The following is a 19,562-nucleotide window of genomic DNA, read 5'->3' on the forward strand; positions in this document are numbered from 1 at the left end:
TTCCAAAAAAACCCAACCAAAACTGCATTTTTCAGTGGTGGTTTTAAGAGGAAACCTGTTTTTTAAGCTAAGATTACTTTTTTATGTAAGTCTTTATATATGATTTTTGTGAAGTGCTGTCCTTAGTGTGAGTGCCTAGATGGATTAGGAGCAATTCTGTAGCCCCTGCTAAGATCTTGGCATTTGCTGCTTCCCATAGGAGCAGAACTGCTAAAGTGACAGTAAATTGTTGTCTCTGAGTCTGATCTGCTCCAGAGTTTATGGTGCAGTTAAATAGTGTGACCAAATTGAACCCTGCTGCAAGGCTTCCTGGCAGTCTCTGGTGGAGCTGAAGATGTTGAGACTGCACCTTTAGTGTCTATTCTAAACACAAATCTACACAGTGTGCTTGAATGGCTGATGGCATGGCCGCCTCTTCCTGTGGTCTTACAGAATATTTACTTGAAAATTTTGAGGTGCATCTTCTCTTTGTGAATCTCCTGCTGGCATCTGGGCGGGATGGGGAGAGTGAAGCCCGATGTGCCGTTGTGCTCAGAGCTACAGAAGTTCCCGTTTGAAGAGCAGGGCTTCAGCAAACTTCCTCTTTCCACCCCAAAGTGTTGGGGGAACAGGGCTTAAAACCAGGAGATGAGTGGCATGAAGTGACTCATGCTCCAAACCCAGAGCATTTGACTTTGGAAAACTGACTTCAGTTCTAGCCCTTCCTCTTTAAAGTTTTATATTGCACGACCTTTTAAATGAAATGTCAAGCTTCCTTTTCGACAGGCAGGATCTCTGCAGTGTGACTGGTGTGATTCAAGAAGGTGTTTTGTAACTTCATGAATCCCTGCCTTCATCCCCTACCTTCAGTTCTCGTGACATCGCTGGCTTTCAGTTCCTCAGAGCACAATGATTCCATGAGTCTGATTTCTCCAGCCTGGAGACCTTGTGGCACTGTTCTGAGCCCGTCCTGAGCCTACCCCAGCAGCAGCTGAGTGCTGTCAGTAATGATGTGAGTCCATCAAGGCCCCTGACGTGGCCACATGGCTGCTGTGGGTAACTCCTGTGGGCACTGGGTTGTTTCTCTCCAGCCATGTTCTCTGTTAAAGACAATTGCATTTCCACTAAAGTCAGCTTCGTGTCCTGGAAGTGACCATGGATGATAAATTTCCTTTGGTCACTCTAGATGTTCTAGCAACTTCTGTATTCCAAAAAAACCCAACCAAAACTGCAAAGCACTTTCCCCCACGTTGCAGAGGAATGTGCCCTGTGTGATGTGCAGGCATGCCTGCTCTCCAGGATTTTCTGTTTTCCCGTGTTCTTCGCGCTCAGCAGCGCTGGGTGCTGGCTGGCTTTTCACACCAGGCAGCAGCTTGCCTGTTGCCATGCCTCCATCCCTCTTTGTTACCATCCCACCCCCCAGCCCGTGGTTTTTCCTGTTTCTTGAAGCATGCTCCAGAAATACACTGCTGTTTTAAATAGTCTGCTGAAGGCACACCAGTGCCTTGTTTCTTTCCATTTTCCCTGTGCCTGTGGGAGTTCAGCATCTCTAGAACTCCATTATTCACCAAGTACCTGTAGGCCCTGTGGCATCTTGAAAAAGATCTGATCTTCGCTGGTGAGGTAACAGCCAGCTCTCTATTCCCTGCACAATAAATTGCCACTTTCAGTTCCTGAAATACCTGATGTTGGTGTTGGAATCTGTGGAACTCCTGGGGACTGGCAGTAATTTGTGTGTGCACATACATGTGGATGCTTCAGTGTAATGTTTTTGTATTAGAGTTCCTTTGTATAATTCCATTTTGTAAGGAAGCATTTGATCCATTTGTTTTTAAAAGAGGGGACAGTTTTTTTCAAATCTGTTAATGCTGTGAAAGGAAACTGTGTATTAGTGCTGCTGCTAAAATAGCCCAGTATTTACAGAAAAATTCCTTAGGGGTCTTGGTTTGGTTTGCATTTTGATGCTTTTGATAATATGAATCCTGAGTGGGGGGAGGGAGTTGTGTTGGTATTGGGTGTTAGGGATTTTCAACACACAATTGGGAAATGTGGTTAGTGATCTAGAAAACCAATTTTCCTAGTTCCCTGGTTTTTTTCTCTTGTTAATCCTGTACAGTCAGTATGGAAGAATAAATCCCTGTGAAGTACAAAGTCACCAAGCTAGTGTCAGAGACCAATTTCTGAAAACACCCATTTTAGCTGCCTCATGTTTGAGATATTAGACTGTGGCAGTCCAGATCATATTCTCCAGACTGCATTCTTCATAAGCAGAAATACTGGCAGCCATGTGTTCAGTTATAAAAAGCTGGCAGCTGATGTCAGCCCTTATTTCAGTTTTGGAATACTGTGCTAATTTTGGGCAGCTTTATGTAAATCAGAACTCTTCTCCTGACATGTAGCATTCAGGGTAAATTGGTACATACCTGAATAATGCAGCACAAGAGATAAACAGATAATGTGCTGCAGTAGATGGCCCACTTGAAAAGATCTTGAGCGTTGTACACGATTCTTTATATGCAGAGCTGTGCTTGCACAGTGTTTACTTACAATGTGAAATTCTGTTTCAGCAAATTGGCACTAATGTCCAAGGACAGCAGAATTCTTTTTATTTTAACTTCTGAAATTGTCTCAGATAGCTGAGCTATTATATGCATGTGAAGCAAACCTGAGAGAGCCCTGGTGGTCTGAGGTGCTGCATCTGTTGTAGCTGAGCACAACAATTGAGAACCACTGACTTTACCACTGCAGCTCTGTGACATCGTGCTGATAACTCAGGATAATGATGAAAGTGGTCTTAGACAAATACCTTGTGTGTGTGTGATGCCAGGGGGGGTAGACAAGTTCTTTTCTATCACAATGAATGTTTTCTCTGCTGCTGAGTCAGAAGCAGGGTTGATATTTTCACTGATGCTGCAAACGAGGGCTTAAAACAGTTTATGTGGAAGTGCTTTGGGGCAGAGACCCTGCTCCTTCAGGAGCTGAAAGCATAATGTCTGGTGAATGTTGTGCTGTTTTATTATGCAAATTAATAATATTTTAATACATAATGTTAGTGTTGTATTCTGAGAAATTTAAACTCGGTTCTTAATTGGAGGCCCAGAGTGCTTTCTGTCCAGAATTCTCTCACATGAAGATGTGAAGTCAGATGGGTATTTGCCTTAAAATAGCTAATGGTATGAAATTAGATGGATTCATATGTAACAGAGTTTTTGGTTTTTTGTTTTGTTTTGTTTCAGGACATCAGGCATGAAGCCAGTGATTTTCCATGTAAAGTGGCCAAACATCCCAGAAACAAAAATAGAAATAGGTACAGAGATGTCAGCCCCTGTAAGTACACTTTCTTTCCCATTGTTTGTAAGACTGTTGACTTCTAATGACTTCTCACAGCTGAATGTTCTTTGTAAGGACAAGATTCTGCTGGGTGGATAAGCACCCAAGACAACTCTTTGTTATTATATTTATTTATTTGTACTGGTGTCACAGGATGCTTTTATATCCATAGAGTTACACAAGAGCAGCACACAGGAGAGTCTGTAAAAGACTCTACTTTACCTTTGAGTTCTTCTGCTAAAGACTGGGGGCTGAATTAGCATTTCTAAAGTGGCAGGGCTGGTTTCTGTGCAGCTCTCACCCAGCAGAGCCTCCTGCCAGGCAGCACAGGGGGCAGCAGTGCCCCTCCTGGGAGCTGGGAGCAGAGTGGCACAGAGCTCTGCCAGAGACAAAGCTGAGCTGGAAAGCTCCTTGGAGCAGAGGAGGAGCACAGGGGATGCTCCCAGGGCACAGCTGGGATTTTGAAATGGCTGTGTCAACTGTGCTGGGGGAAATGCACCTCTGGGCACGGGTCCTGTACAAGCACAGCTCACTGTGCTGCTGCAGCCTGGCTCTCCTGCTGCCATCCCAGGGACAGGGACAGGGACAGTCCCACTGCCACCTGCCCACGCCTGCCATCCAGGTCCTTGGGCTGCAGTCACAGGGCACAAATGCTGCTCCATGGATGTGGTCAGAAATCACACTGGATGTGTCTGACACTGCAGGGAGCTCCCAGGAGTCTGAGCAGCCTTCCCTGGCCAGGACAGTGCCCAGGACAGTGCCAGCCCTGGCCACGTGTCCCCTGAGGGTGCAGCAGATGCCCAGCTGCTGTCCCAGGGCAGAGTGCTGCTCTGGGGCACAGAACTGCTGGCTTGGTGCTCAAAAGCTCCTGAAGCCTTTGGGGCAGTTAACCAGAGCAGTAATGTTGCACATAGTTTGCTTTACTAAGCAGTTCTAATGTTTGAGGTTGTGAGTAACAAATTCCTTCTTGCCTTTAGATAATCCTGGTCCCAGTCTGTTTGCTTTCTTGCAAAATGTGGGAACCCTTGTGTGTATTTTGTTTTTTTTAGTTGGTGGTTTGGTTTCTTTAGTCCCAAGCTGAGCAAGTGACTAACAAAAGAGCAAGTCATTTACATTTACTGTGTTTCTTGAATTTTGATCATTTTTTTCTGTACATCAGAGGGTGGCTAGGTTGGGAACAGTAGCTAAATACCTATAAGAATAAAAGGTCTCTGTCCTGTTTGCCCAATCTGTGTTTAAGACAAACCTTTAACAACCTGTATTTGAATGTTTCAGCTGAAAAGATGTTGTGTAATTAGACTTATTTAAAACCAGTGGATAGGTCAGTGTGACCTGGTTTGCACGTTGCAGGGGGGATTATTTCAGACCCCAGGGCCTCTCTCCTGCGGGGTGCTGAGGGAGGGGAGCTGTGAGCTGTGCTCCTGCTCTGGGTGCTGTGCCCTGGCTGGGGCTGAGCCTGCATTGCCAGCACAGCTCAGCTGCTTGAGGATGTGCTGTGTTCCCTGTTCCTTAACCTGTGTTTTCTAATTGTGCTGCAGTTGATCACAGTCGAATTAAGCTAAACCAAGGTGACAATGACTATATCAATGCTAGTTTGATAAAAATGGAAGAGGCCCAAAGGAGCTACATCCTTACCCAGGTAACTGCTGGCAGTGGGTAATAAAAATCTTACGGTGGCTGGAGTTGTTTTTCGTGGGTTTTCTGTTTGTTTTCTTTATTGTAAAGCTACTTAAGTGCATACAAACATCTGTGTGTGTATAAAAGTCACTGCTTTTCCCTGAACCTGTCAATTCCACACCTATCTGTATAACAAATTAAAGGTACCCACATGCCCTGTTGTCTTATTCTGAGAGCCAGCAACTGTGCCAGGCTTCTTGTTTGTGCTAAATGTTCATTTCCCTGGAGACTGTCCTGATCTCTAATCTTGGCTCTTTTTTTACCCCTTCCTCCCACACTTCAGATAAAGGTAGACTGGGATTAATATTTTCAAGTGACAGCTCTTCCTTCCTGTTTCTAAAGAACAGAGATAAATCTTCTCAGGAAGAAATGGGCAGAGCAGTGTGCAATGTGCAAATGGTCCTTTGAGCTCAGCTCTCGTTGCCCTGCCCCAGGATGGGGGTTGATCACAGGGGGGAACTCTGGGGAATTGTCAGATGTGCAGCTGGCTGGTACTGGTCACTGCTTACTGTCCTGTTCCACATTTAATGGCTTTGAATGGCTTCATTTCAATCCAGTCCTTCTTTCTGAGGACCTGCTCTTCTGTCTGAGCACAGGAGTGGATCAAACCCAAACTTCAGAGCAATAGCTCAGAGTAGAAAATGGCAAAGGAACATAGCAGAAGTAGGAAGTTCTACTTTGAGAATAGATAATCTTTAAAAGGAGTCACTACTTCATTCAGTCCCAAGGCAAATCTGTGAAGATTCTGGAAAACCAGATAATTTGTTAACTGATTTTGCATCCTTTTGGGTGTTTTAGTCAAGTAATTTTCAAGCATCATGAGTAAGGGGGAGGGATTGCAGAGCAGATTGACACAGATGTTATTTTTGCTTTTAGTCAGTGGGGTTTATTTCCCCATGACCTTTGTATATCTTTCCTAAGAAAATGCAGCATTTTTCACTCCCAGTTCTTTTCTCACAAATGAGACTCTGTCTCTCTTCCTCTTATGTATGGGGGGAAAAGATTAACCATGCTTTCATGGGTGAATTCATAACATGGAACTTAAAGCTGTCTCACTGCATTTTTTTACAATTTTGAATGAGAAGTTGCTTGTTATTTGTTTAAATCTCTTGCCTTGTGCAGGGACTCTTACTGGGGAAGAATGCTTACAGAAAATAATGCTTATTTCTGGGGATTCTGTCTCTGCAGGGACCTTTGCCAAATACTTGTGGTCACTTTTGGGAGATGGTTTGGGAACAGAAAAGCCGTGGTGTTGTCATGTTGAACAGAGTGATGGAAAAGGGATCCGTAAGTACTCACCCAGCTCTAGCTGTGTGTTCATCACATTTATGCTTTTCTCTAATAAAAAAACAAGTAAAACCAACCCAAAGAACGGGATGGGATGACTGCAAGTAGCTTTGTCTAAGAAATTGTACCTGGAATTGAATACTTGGTGAACTGATCTTAGTGCAGTCAGAAAATCACTGGGTTTGTAATTGTGGGGCCTAATTTCTCGTGAATTTGGCTAAAATAAAACACAAGTGGAAGTCTCTGCTGCTAACCAGGGGCTCTGGAGTTGTTCTCAGTGTGCACAGACTGCACCTCTCAGGGCTCTGCAGTGTCAGGTGGCTTTGCAGTAGAGAGAGAAGCTCTGGGCTGCAGGTTTCCATCACCACTGAGCTCTGATCTCCAGTGTCACTGCTGCACAGAATACAGTATCATAATGTATAAAGATATTTTGGAGGAGGGCAGTGAGTATTGTGTTGGGTATCCACCAGTGATAACTGGGTGGTACAGGCTTTTGCATCATCAGAAAAACATTCCCAATAATCAGGAAAATTCTTGGGCAATGAGCTGTGTTTTAATAAACTGCAGCCTGGATTTTCCAGTGTTTTGCTGGGTTTCGTACTGCAAGTGAAATTTAATCTTCAAAAGAGATGTGGTAACCAAATTTTTCAATAGTTTCTTCCTTTCCAACCATTCCTGCTCCCTCTCTGCACTGCTCTAGTTTTGAACAAAACAAATGACTGTGATCCCTTAGGGTAGTGCTTACACTCCTCAGCAAACAGCAGTGGGAGGCTTAGAGTGGAGCACAACAAAACAGCGTTTGCAGACACATTTGTGGAGAAATTAGACACAAAGGCAATTGCTACAACTTTTACAAATCCAGACAAAAAGTGCAGAGAATCACAACTGCATTCTGCATCCCGATAAACAAGAGGATGTATTTCCAAAATAAACTAAAATTAGTTTGAGCAAAACCACTGTTAGTCTACCTGTGAAGAAAATGCTGAAGGGATTTTCTGTTGATTAAAATACTGTCCAAAATCATCCTAGTCTTGAGCCTGCTGCTGGTTTAGCATCGTTCTTCCACTTTTGGTCTGACCACATTGTTTGCCCTTTAACAAGAGAGGCCTGAGCCATGTGCAGAGCCTGGAGAGGGGAGGATGACCCCAATCCCAGGGCAGAGAAGTGGCTCAGGGGCAGCAGGAGGGGCCAGTTCTCCCAGGCACAGGGTCCCCACATTTCATGTCAGCAGCTTGGGTGCAGACTTTCCTTTTCGTGCTGCTGATGAGTATTTTAGCTCCAGGTTTTTCCTGCACACTTGAAAATGTGCTGCTTTGCTATTTGGCTGGCTCATTAAAGTCCCTGGCATGCAGCAGTCTCTGCAGAGCTCATCTCTCTGGGAGACCTTCATAAGAAAACTGCAATTCAGTCAGGAGTGGGTAATGACATTTATGTGTCTCCTGCTTGGTTTTAGGTAAAGTGTGCACAGTACTGGCCACGGAAGGAAGAGAAAGAAATGTTTTTTGAAGATACAAACTTGAAACTAACATTGATATCTGAAGATATCAAGTCCTACTACACAGTACGACAGCTGGAGTTGGAAAACCTGACTGTGAGTACCAGGTCTCACCCAGTCCTTGCTCTCCTTGGGGTGAATTCACCTCCTCACCAACAAGGGCTTGAAATTGGTGGTCATGAATTATCCTGGATTTGATGATCCTGCGTGAGATGTTGTGGAAATGAAACTCTTGGGTATTTATGAGGCGTTCCTGGGGACCCTCCAGCAGTTTAATGTCTCAGCCATACCCAGAGTCTCACAAGCTTTTTGAGCTGAAATAACTAAACTGGAAATAAGTAAATTTACTTACCCAATTCCCTTTGCTCCCAGTGGAGACCTTCACAGCAAGAGACCATTACTTGTAATTAGTTTCTTGGCTGTGCAGCTGTAAAAGCTCCCTCAGACTGGTGAAACTTTGTCCTTGGAATTCAATCAGCTGTTCCCAGCCCTTCCGACTGGTATACCCAAACTGAAACAGTTCCCAAACCCTGTTTCTGCAGACCCAGGAAACTCGAGAGATTCTGCACTTTCACTACACCACCTGGCCCGACTTTGGGGTCCCGGAGTCGCCGGCGTCCTTCCTGAATTTCCTGTTCAAGGTGCGGGAGTCGGGCTCGCTGAGCCCCGGGCACGGCCCGGTCGTGGTGCACTGCAGCGCTGGCATCGGGAGGTCGGGCACCTTCTGCCTGGTGGACACCTGTCTGCTGCTGGTAAGGGCCACTGCTGCAGGGCTCCTGCACGGGGCAGCGCTGGGGGGACGTGGAGGGGCTGGGGAGGGTTCCTGTGGTCTGCCCCTGTTGTGCTCTGCTCTTCTGGAGTGTGTTCCCAGGCAGGTCTGGTTCCTAAAGTGGCCTTTTTGAGTGTGGGGAAGGGAAGTCTCCAGTTTTCAGATGATTCACGAAGACAGGCTTTGCCTTCAGGGAAAGCAGCATATTTGAGGCCCAGTGTTTTCCCCTCAATGTTTTTGGAGACCTGGTAATGAGCTGCTGATACCAGCTGTGTGTGAGTTTGTTCATTCTGTAGTGTGGAGGGTGGTATGAAGGCCCTACCACAAAATGAGTCACTGTAGTGAACCTCATCAGAGCAGAAAACATGTTTCACATTCTTGTCTGCAGATGGACAAACGGAAAGATCCTTCTTCCGTGGACGTCAAGCAGGTTCTGCTGGAAATGAGGAAGTACAGGATGGGGCTCATCCAGACTGCAGACCAGCTCCGGTTCTCCTACCTAGCCGTTATTGAAGGGGCAAAATTCATCATGGGAGATGCTTCAGTGCAAGTGAGTGCTCCTGGCAGCTCCAGAGAACTGCAGCACGTGGGTGGGAGGAACAGGATGGAAGGAAGCTTCACATTTGGTGCTTGCTTCAGCTTCAGTACATGTTTATATTGTGGGGTTTTTAGGTACAGTGCTTTACAATCTGTCACGACCTAAAGTGCTGTATTTTATTTATTTCCAAAAGTACCTGTTATGTAGCAGGTGCCTCCTGTGCTTTCCTGCACAGTGACTGAGGTGGAGCTGCTGCACCTGGAATTTCAGACAGTACAAGTTTTCTAATATTCCTGAAGTTTAAGTGTCATGATTAAATTCATCAGGGTTTTTTATGGTAAGCAGAACTCTAGCAAAATAGATTTTATTTTGTTTTTTTTTAGTTTTTTAGAAGCAGATTAGAATTTCTTACATATATGGCCAATATGTTTTGTATAGTGGATTCAGCTTGAGCTTGGAGTTCTTGTGTCTGGTTTTTCTTTCTTGTTTTTTTTCAATGCAAATGAAGAACCACTGTAAGTGTTAATTAAAAGGTAGAGTATAAAGATTTTGCTGTGGTAAAGTTTAAAGTTGGAGCACCTTGAAAGAGAAAAGCTTAACAGGGTTTGTCCTTCCCTGAAGGAGCAGTGGAAAGAGCTCTCCAACGAAGACCTGGAGCCACCCCCTGAACACACCCCCCCACCTCCCAGGCCCCCGAAGAGAACCTCAGAGCTGCACAACGGGAGGATGCACGAGCCCCCCGAGCTCTCGGCCAAGCCCCAGGCAGTGGAGGAGGAGATCAGGAGCTCGGTCAGCAGCGTGGAGGAGGCGGCTCCGGACGGCAGGGCCCGGGCAGCTGCGGCCCCCAGCACAGACAGGTAAAGCACTCCCTGCCCTGACAGCTGGGCTCTGCACAGAGCCACAGGCAGGCACTGACACAGGGGAGGAGGTGCTCGCTTCCACCTTGAGATGCTCTTTGGGAGTTAGGGCTGAACGAGCAGCCACGTTCCATCCCTTTCTGAGCAGGTGCTCGAGTTTAGAACTTTGGTGTTCAGCAGCTGTGGGTGTGGGCTGGGTTTGTTCACTGCCTGTCTTGGTACAGATTTGTGATGAGCAGTGAAAGCAGGTGGTGGTTAAAGCTTGTTCTTTAAAGGGTACAGAATCCTCCCAAGCTCTTCCTAAACCTCTGTTGAGCAGCCAGATGTGTCCTGACTGGAGACAGGCTGGGCTTGGTGGCTGCTGCAGCTCCAAGAGCTTTCCAGCTCTGTGGTGTTCCCTGCCCTTGAAGCACCTGCATGGCTTCTCTTCTCCATGACCAGTCCAGCACGGAATATTCATTCCTACCCAGCCCTGAGTGTCCCTCCCTCTGTCCCCAGCACTAGTCACGACACTGAACCCCGGAGGAGAACTGTTGGGGAGAACCCGCGGCTCTCGCCCCGCAAGGAGGAGTCGGTGAAGGAGAACTCGGAGGAGGAGGATGAGAACGTGGTGGCCACTTGGAAGCCCTTCCTAGTGAATATCTGCATGTTCACGTTCCTCACGGCAGGAGCTTATCTCTGCTACAGGGTGTGTTTCCACTGACCCGTGGGCCGGAGCCGCGGGAGCGCCGCTCCCGGCTCGCGCTCGGCTCCGCGGAGCCCCCGAGGCAGGGCAGCCTTGGCTCAGAGCAGGTAGATTTAGGGGGAAAGGCCAGAACTTTGGGTAGGGCTTAATGAGAGAATTGATGCACTAGGGTTTTATCCAGCCCTGTGGTCCCAAGAACATAATATTGTAATCTCAGGGCCTTGAAATATTCAGGAGTAAGCAGAGAAAATGCCAAATAGTCTGTTTTCCTTTTTTTGTTTTCTCTTTTTTTTTTTTTAACTAAATAATAGAATTACAACACATTGTTGTTTTTAGCCTTTTTTAAAAAGCCAGTTCATTTTCTTTTTGTTTCAGAAAAACTAGGCACAAGTGAAACTTGCTTGTACTCTCCAAGTGTTGTAACCAAATACATGACTTACATTGACAAGTTCCCAAAAAAAGAAAAAGAAACCCACATACCTGAAGAATGTAAACTTGTGGAAGGGGAGGTGTGTTTGCGGTTGGTTTTTGGTTTGTTTTTTGTCTTTTTTTAAATTTGCTTCATCTTTAAAGACTGAGTTGTGGGCAGTGCCTGTGGTATTGATATATTTAATCTTGGCATAATTGTTCTTAAAGAGCTGATTGTTTTACTTGTGTTGATAGAACCAGGCTTCTGCATTTGCTCAGGGTATCCCAACACGTCCAGCTCTTTGATTTTTTTCTTTTTTTTTCTTTACTAAGTGTATCTCCTCATTGACTTTTGTTGCACTCTACTTGCACATATGCCTCTTTACATTGCACCATCCTTTCTAAAGCTGTTTTTACTTTTATATTCTGGGTTGGGAGAGGTCGAGGGGAGGGAAAGAAGCAGGAAAGGGAAATTCAACCAAACCATGTCCACCAGCAGTGGGGCCATGCCCGTGGCCCGTGGAAGGACCAGTCCTTAAACCTCAGCATTTGGAATGTAAAGTGCAGTTTCACTCTGCAGCTGCTCCCTGCGGCCCAGCGTGGGGCTCTGAGCAGGGGAGAGCCAGAGCAATCCCTGCTGGGCAGCTTGCCCTGGCCAGGAACAGGCCAGCAGGAGCCGTGCTGGGCTCCGAGCTGCCCCTTGGCTATGATGGCAGTGCTGGTGTGTCCTGCTGTGCTGGAAGCAGAGATCCCAGTCCTGGCTCTGGCAGCCACGGCTCAGCCCCGTGGGGTCCCACAGCAGCCAGGGCTCGGGGGCTGAAGTGCTGCTAGGGGAGGGTTGGGGTGTGTGGGGAGCACTGGCACTGGAAGGCAGCATTGCACCAAGCAGCCAGTGCTGTTCCTCGGGGTAATACCAAATTATGAATCCTTTCAACAATAATAGCAAAGATTTCTTTGCTTGTGTCGTGGTGCAGAGGACAGGAGCAAAGGCACTCCTGGGAGCTGTAGTGATTGAACTGCCCCATGACAGCTGATCTGCAGCAGTGTTACTGATTTGTTTTAGTTCTAAAGTCTTTCTAGATTTATAGCACTTAACCACCCTCAGTGCAGCCCTCGCTGTGGAGGAGCCCAGGGGAGCCCCTCCACTCCGTATTTATTTTTGCCAAGCTGGCTGTAGGTGTAGCTCTTCCTTCAGTGGGTGAGTAGGTGAAGGGGTGGGTGGGGGTGGGAGTTACTTCTGTGTTTTGTTAAGCTTGCATCAAGGGCTTTTCAAGAGTACAATAATAAATCCTCAGGTAGTACTGGGAATCAATCCTTTACCTGTGAGACTGTTGGTCAGACCAGTACTTGAAAGGAGGAATGTTGTAATCAGTCAATATTTAGTTATATTATTGGAAACAGGAAAAATGAGTATAGAAAAATGGTAATATATAATGGCTCATCTGTGTATTTAAGATACATTCTGTGATTGCTTTGTCCCCACTGTTCTCTGCAGCGTGGGCAGGACCCTGCCCTGAGGCACCATTTGTACCCCTTTGTATTAAAGTGCATGTGAAGTCTGGTGTCCCAATGAAACACCACGTGCTTGAAAGGTGACAGAACTTATATTCCTGCTTCCTGATGTGCCCAAATGATATTTGCATGACCTGATCCTTAGTGGCTGTGGTTCAGAGGGTGTTGCTGAGTGTCTCTGTTCAGCACTGGACCGATTGGTGTTTATCAGAGCCCATGTACTCGCCTAATCCTTGGCATGACTTCCCGTGGGATCCCGTGTGCTCCGTGTGCCCGGTGCTAGCATGTTCCTTTCAGCTGAGTGAGTGTAGTACAGACATTCCAGAGAGCTCAGGCAGCCCTTCCACACCTCCCCTGGCCCTGGGACACCTGGGGAAAGAAACACACCCAACCCACCTTGGGCCACCTTCCCAAGAGGGAATATTTTAAATCCTGGGTACGGCAGGAAAATAAAGGATCCTTCCTTTGAGTACAGAGTTATTCAGCTGCAAACAATTCTACCCAAAGTTCCTGCAGATGACAGAAGAGCTTTGAGCACCCTCTTGGTGCCTGTTTCTTTCCTGTGCTCCAGGCCCAGCTCTGAGCCTGTCTGGGACACAGTGACTGTGCCAGAGCCCAGGGAGGTGTGGGCAGGGCTGGCAGTGCTGAGCTGTGCCCATTTTGTTTGCTGTCCTGTACTGTCTGTGGTAGTTGGGGGGTGTATATACCGTAGCACAGTGGGGTGTTGGGTAACCTGTTCTTGGAAATGGACAAACATCCATGTTAGACTCGTTAGAAAGTTAGTGAGCTGCTCTGCTATCTGCCTTAAGCAAATATTTACTCATCAGGTCTTTCTTTTTTACAGATTGCCATAGAATAAACTTTTATAAAAAAAAATGTAAAAACTCAACAAAAAAGCTGAATGTTTTGGTATAATACAGTTTCAGGTATCTTGTCTTTTGTGTAAGCCGCTGCTGGGCCTCCCAGGTTAGAGTACAACTGTACAGTTTTTCAATCTCCCATACAAGTTTTCAGTTCTCATTTTAGTTGTAACAATAAAAACTCTTTTTTTAAAGAACTCACTTGAATGTGTTATTGCTTCTGGGCTGGATCCATGGGCTCCTGCTTGGCCCACGTGCACATGAGGGCTGGGGGGGTGGGTTGGTAGAGTAAAGAGATTTAAATGTTGCTGTAAGAACTCCCTGGAGGCAGAGCTCCAGTAAAAGAGTGGAGGATCCCCATGTCTCCCTGCCACCTCCATTTCCCTCCTGTGGTCTCTCACGTTGAACAGTTACATTTTAAGGGTAAGAGGTGCAGGAACTCAAGCAGCCTGGTTGGTTTCTGCAGGAGCTGATGCTGACTCTGGTTGCAGCTGCAGCCTGCACATCCTGATGTTTGAATTCCAGTACTTACCTTTGGTTTATATTTTTAGGGAAACCTACAAATGGAGAGAGAGTTTACCAAAGTGGAGCAGGACAGGGCAGATCAGGGCCAACTTTTCCTTGGGGGTTTAGTGCCTCTTACCTGTCCCCAGGGCTGCAAGCTCAGCAGTAGGAAACACTCACAGGAACTTGTCTCAAATGGTTTATTAGAACTTTAGAAAACAGTATGAAATCCAACAAATAAATACCAAATAGAAAAGTTTTATGTGTATATATATATAAAAATCTGTACACACAATCCCAACCCCCTTTCAAGTATTGCACCTGAAGCCAGGCTGCTCCCCATGGGCACCCTGCCAGTCACCAGGGCTGGGGGATGAGGAGAAGTCTTGGTCTATGACTAAATCCAGAATTTAAAAAAAACAAACCTGTCCCTCCTCAGTCAGAGCTGCACATGGCAAATCCCCTGCAGCTGAGCACACACACTCTGACAGAGCCTGGCCCTGCTGGGCCTGGCCTGAGCTGCAGCAATTGCAAAGTGACTTAGGCAGTACCAGGTTCTCCTTCTGCAGCTGAATGGCCCAAGCAAAGGAAACCACCAAGCAGTGGTGCTGGGTTTGTTCTGACAGGGCACTTGATCTGGGAGAGTGGTCATTTCTCTCCTTGGAGGACACCAAATTCATAAAGCACTTCCTGGGAAAACAGATCATACTGGACAGAGTTGGAGCAGGGCAGCTAATTCCTGCAAGATGGAGACTGAACTCCAGTTAAGACCTGGATCCACATTTTGAGAGATCCTAGTTTTGATCTGTCCAGCACTTGGTATTTCATCATGTGCTGAGAGACAGAAAATACATTCCAGGCTGCATCATGGAGATGACAAACTGTTCCCTTTGGAAATAAACCTGTCCTGGGGCAGGACGTAGCAGGGACAGGACAGGACAGAAGGAAACCAGGCAAAACCAAACCCTCAGGTACCCGTGTGGCTGTGAGGACAACGGGATCCAGCTCCTCACATGCCACTGCTAAAACACTGTGATTTCAATCTCGGCCTCCTGAGCTGTTTCTCTCAGCTCACAGCAGATCCTGTCCATCTTCTCAAAGGCCTGTCGGCCCCGTTCCCCTGTGGAGAGAGAAAACAGCCCCTGCTGAGGGACAGGCACAGCACCCCCAGGAACCTGGCCCTCTGGGGACACTCCTGCCACAGCCTTGCTTGGAAGGAAGGACTCGAGTGACAAACACATCCCTCAGGGAAGTTTTCCAAAACCTGCTGGAAGCCACCATGGAAAATCAGGCCTCCTGCAATGATTTCCATGAGTAACAGTTTGGAGCATCACAGCTGGAAAACTGTGCCATGTGGGCCTGAGTGTTCTGTGGGATGCCCAGAACTAAGCCTGGCTCAAAGTGGGGTCTGGAAGAACAGAACAGGGAGGTAGGTGGTTGTCTCCTGCATGACCTGGCCATGCTCTGGCAGCATTCCAGCTGTTGAGCCCCCAGGAAAAGCACAAATGCTGGGCAGTAGGAGATGGGGAGCACTGACATTTTATCAGGTCCCCTCCACTGTCAGTCACTTGTCACTTGGATTCCAGTGTAGCAACAGGTAATGAGCCAGCATAAAACTGTCAGTCCTTATCTACAACCTTTTCAAAAGGTTCAGTGGTTCCTAAAGCACTTAATCCTTCAGGATCTCCTTGGTCTGGTTCTGTAAACTTCATCAGGGGCCCTTGGCTGTTATGTGTGATGTAAAGTTTATATTCATGGTATGAAACAGCTGTTGATGAAATATTTCTGTTGTCCTGGATGTGTTCAGGCTGAACGTGAGGCCCCTCCTGGTCCTGCACTATTTCACATCCCTCTTTCAGACCATTTCAAAGCTGTACCAATCCAAGCTGACTTACCAAAGGACAGTGTGGTTTCCCTGGCTGCATTCCTGACTTCCTCTGTTTCAGACTGGCACAGGTGAGCAACCTGCTCAATGCTCTCCACAGCCTGTTGGAAAAAAGAAAAAATTGCCTAAGCAGCTTTTCAGCAATTTGGTGGACATTTTCTACAAAGCAAACACAGACACAAACTCCCATCTCCTGTGACATCCAAATTCCACCAGGACCTTTCTCTTCCCCAGCATGCTGGCTTGCAGTTACATTTCCTGATATGATCTCACCTCTGTTACCTTCCCTCTGTTTTAGGGCATCAGAAAGTGTAAAAGTTCCAGGGTACAGGTTGTGGGAGCATTAGATCAGTGCCACCCAACAAGGACCTTCACTGAAAGGGTTAATCCCAGCTGGTGCTTTGCAAATCGACTTTAAGGCCCTGGTTTGCTGTTGTGCCTGTTTGCAGACATTGGTTCCCTGTTTGTGTGCAAACCTATTACAGCTTAGGGCTCTTGGGAAGGTTTAAATCTGTGCTGTTTCTTATAATAGCAATGCAAATATTACTTTTGTCTTCTGACTTTAATCAGCTATTGTTAAAAATACCCCCCTGATTTAACTTCAGATTTCTACAGTGAAACGTTTAGAACTGACTGGTACAGAAACGCTGCTGGTTTATCCTGGTGCTGGAGGTCCCCAGTGAGACACTGTCCTGCAGCACTGAGCATCCCAGGAGATCACACACCCTGCACTGTGCCTGGCAGGGCAGCCCCTCCCCGGTGCCCACAGCTGCCTCTCCTGCTGCCCTGGGAATAATGGCACTCATCGTCCGGAGCCCTGGCAGCCGGGGCTGGGCACTCCCGGCCGCAGGAACCCCTCCGGGCCCGGGGCAGAGCCGGAGCGCTCACCCTGAGGTTCTTCAGAGCCAGGCACGCAGCCTGCTGCAGCCTCGTGTCACTGCCGGACAAAACATCGCTGTAAAACAGCACAGCCTGCAGCAAAACGGCAGAATAAAACACAGAGTCAATTTAATACGCAATCCAAGTGACAGGAGCGGCGTTATCCCCGCGAAATGAGCCAAGGCAGCGAGCACCGGAGCACCGCGGCCTCGGGGGCTCGTTCCCTCAGGGGCTCGTTCCCTCAGGGGGGCCCGTTCCCTCAGCGGGGCTCGCTCCCTCAGCGGGGCTCGCTCCCTCAGGAGAGCCCGCTCCCTCAGCGGGGCTCGCTCCCTCAGGGGGCCTCGTTCCCTCAGGGGGGCCCGCTCCCTCAGCGGGGCTCGCTCCCTCCGGGGGCCTCGTTCCCTCAGCGGGGCTCGCTCCCTCCGGGGGCCTCGTTCCCTCAGCGGGGCTCGCTCCCTCCGCCGCCTCAGGGGCTGGAACGGGGCCGGGAAAGCGGCGCCGGGGCCGGGAAAGCGGCGCCGGCCCCGGGAAGCTCCCCGCTGTCCCCAAAGTCTTCGCTGTGCCCACCACTCCCCGCATTCCCCGCTGTCCCCGCGCTCACCCGGGCCCGGAGGCTGCCGCTGCCGCCGGCCCGGGCCAGGCAGGCCGTGGCCGCTTTGCCCACCCGGTGGTTCTCGTCCAGCTGCAGCAGCCCGAGCAGCCGCAGCGTCCTCGGCAGCGGCTGCAGCCGGCTCAGCCTCTTCCCCTTCAGCCTCTTCAGCGTCTTCAGCCTGCCGGGGCACTGCAGCTCCTCGATCAGCATCACTGCCGGGAAGAGCGGGAGAGCGGCCTCACTCACTGGGGAACGCCGCCGCGAGGGGCACAGACCCGGCCAGACCGGGGGACACACACCCGGCCAGCCCGGGGGACACAGACACACCCCGCCAGCCCGGGGGACACACACACACCCGGCCAGACCGGGGGACGCACACACACAAACCCGGCCAGACCAGGGCACACACACAGACCCGGCCAGACCGGGGGACACACACACACACCCGGCCGGGGCCAGCCCCAGCGGGCAGGGCCAGCGCAGCACAGCCCTGTGCCCACCCTGCCTCCTGCCCAGGCTGGCACTGTCCCGTGCCCAGGCTGGGACAGCAGGGCAGTGCTCAGGCTCTCAGCCCCCTCCACACGAGCCCTCCGCATCAGCACAAGCCTGAGGATGCAGCCGACAGCAGGACTATGTTTAAATCATTCCTTCCTAGTACAGAGAAAGTTTTGGAGCACGTTCACATGTTGGACAAGATGCCAGTGAGGCACTGGCTACCTCAGGCTACAAAGTGCAGTCAGTAACCTCTGCAATTTTATTGTTCTGTGTCTGAGTCCAGCTACAGCAGTGAACCCAAGCCACAGACTGTGCTCAGTCCTTGGATCCAGCTGGAGGCTGCTCCTGACTCTGTGTCTGCTTCAGCTCTGGAATATCCCAGAACCTATTTTCAGGGCACTTAAGATAAGCCCATCCTTCACAGAGGTTTGTTTGCACATGCTCAGACATGGGAGTCAAGCATGCTTTTCCTGTTCTGATTAAAACTACATGGTCGTAAGGGGAATTAAAATGGAAACAAGCTGTCAGTGCAAGGGCTGGGCTGTTTCCTGCTCTGGAGCTGTATCTGGAGCAGGAACCTGGAGGGCACTGCCCTGTCCCTGCAGGAGAAGCCTGCCTTTACCTTCTTTAGCCAGTTTTGCCAGGTGTTTCTCCAGGCTGCCAATGTGGTGTCTCTCCAGGTACCGAAAAAACTGGAACAAAGTAACGGGTTCCGTCTGGAAATGGGAGCAGGGGAGCAACCCATCACAGGTGAGGATCTGCTCCAGCAGCCTCTGCAGCACTGCAGGGAGCAGGACAGACACAAAACAGCAGGTTGGTTATGTGGAGGCTGCTGAAAGCAAGCAGGTTTGGGTTTGGGGCTTTTTAAATGCACAAGGACAGTTTTCAGCACAGCACTGAAATGAAGGCAGCGTGGCCTGGAGCTCAGGGGGTACCTGTCTCCAGGTGGCTGGGGTACTTCTCCTTCACTTTGAGCATCATGGTGTATTTCAGAGCATGACGGAACCTTTCTGCTGAGGTCACCAAGATGCTGCTGCCAGGCTCTGCAAGATCACTCCAGATTTTCAGATACTGCTTCTTCTTTTTAGTCTTCTGAATAACTGAAACCCAATGTTTTAAAAAGTCAGTGAGCTCTAGCAGATTTGGGATTTTACAGGAGAAATTCAGCAGCAGATGGCCGATCTGGACTTGGGGCATCACTGACTTGTATTTTTATTAGAGATAGTTTTGTTAAAAATTAGACATCCCTGTTTAAAACATACCAGTTCAGCTACTCTTTTCTCTGAGACCAACTTCTGCAAACTTTTTCCTTCTGTGTAGAAGAAAAAATGAACCAAAGAATGGCCCCTGGTTTAATGATGAGCTGCTTTAATGATGTCAGTGTTTGCAAGGAATTTAGAATGAAAGCCCTGGGTCTGGGTGGGATCAAGCAGGCACCTCAGGGGTGCAGCTCTCCCATCTCTGCATGCCTTGGGGGAAGGCAGGTACTCACTTTTCTCAACAGACAGATCCAGGACATCCCCCAGGACTCGTGTCTGCTCTGACACTTCTTCCAAAATGCTCTCCTGGACCACCTGGGCTATGTTTGGTGTCTTCAGTTTCTGAAACGCAACAGACATAACTCAGGGGCTGAAACAAGGGCAGGATCAAGCTCCAGATAAATGAGGATTTATTTCTCAGAATCCAACTTTTAAGACAAGTGAGAAACCCCCAGCTGCTATCAGAAGGCCCCTTGTCCAGCAGACACCTGCTCCCCGTTTGTAGCAGATTTTCATTCATTAAACATGGCCCAAGCCAAGCCAAGCCTGTG

At 48.5% G+C, this 19,562-nt stretch overlaps 2 protein-coding genes across 5 annotated transcripts in view; one reads left to right on the forward strand and one right to left on the reverse strand.

Annotated features, from left to right (window-relative positions):
* The window catches only part of PTPN1 (protein tyrosine phosphatase non-receptor type 1), a 32,915-nt gene extending 19,321 nt beyond the window's left edge, over positions 1–13,594 (forward strand). Inside the window, exons 2-9 of the mRNA XM_041417831.1 lie at positions 3,216–3,306; positions 4,848–4,948; positions 6,175–6,273; positions 7,727–7,864; positions 8,311–8,520; positions 8,926–9,087; positions 9,697–9,932; positions 10,431–13,594. Coding sequence (XP_041273765.1) covers positions 3,216–3,306; positions 4,848–4,948; positions 6,175–6,273; positions 7,727–7,864; positions 8,311–8,520; positions 8,926–9,087; positions 9,697–9,932; positions 10,431–10,635 — 1,242 coding nt within the window. The 3' untranslated portion in view covers positions 10,636–13,594. The remainder of the gene's footprint in view (positions 1–3,215; positions 3,307–4,847; positions 4,949–6,174; positions 6,274–7,726; positions 7,865–8,310; positions 8,521–8,925; positions 9,088–9,696; positions 9,933–10,430) is intronic.
* Positions 13,595–14,087: 493 nt separating this feature from the next.
* The window catches only part of RIPOR3 (RIPOR family member 3), a 40,899-nt gene continuing 35,424 nt past the window's right edge, over positions 14,088–19,562 (reverse strand). For all 4 annotated transcript variants that reach the window (XM_041417829.1, XM_041417827.1, XM_041417828.1 and 1 more), the window contains 7 exons: positions 19,245–19,353; positions 18,688–18,852; positions 18,375–18,533; positions 17,267–17,469; positions 16,675–16,758; positions 15,797–15,887; positions 14,088–15,021 (listed from right to left, as the gene is read on the reverse strand). In XM_041417829.1, coding sequence (XP_041273763.1) covers positions 14,924–15,021; positions 15,797–15,887; positions 16,675–16,758; positions 17,267–17,469; positions 18,375–18,533; positions 18,688–18,852; positions 19,245–19,353 — 909 coding nt within the window. In that variant the 3' untranslated portion in view covers positions 14,088–14,923. The remainder of the gene's footprint in view (positions 15,022–15,796; positions 15,888–16,674; positions 16,759–17,266; positions 17,470–18,374; positions 18,534–18,687; positions 18,853–19,244; positions 19,354–19,562) is intronic.

Source organism: Onychostruthus taczanowskii, unplaced genomic scaffold (genome assembly GCF_017590055.1).
Source record: "Onychostruthus taczanowskii isolate IOZ18803 unplaced genomic scaffold, ASM1759005v1 scaffold57, whole genome shotgun sequence".
In the NCBI taxonomy this organism is placed as follows: domain Eukaryota; kingdom Metazoa; phylum Chordata; class Aves; order Passeriformes; family Passeridae; genus Onychostruthus; species Onychostruthus taczanowskii.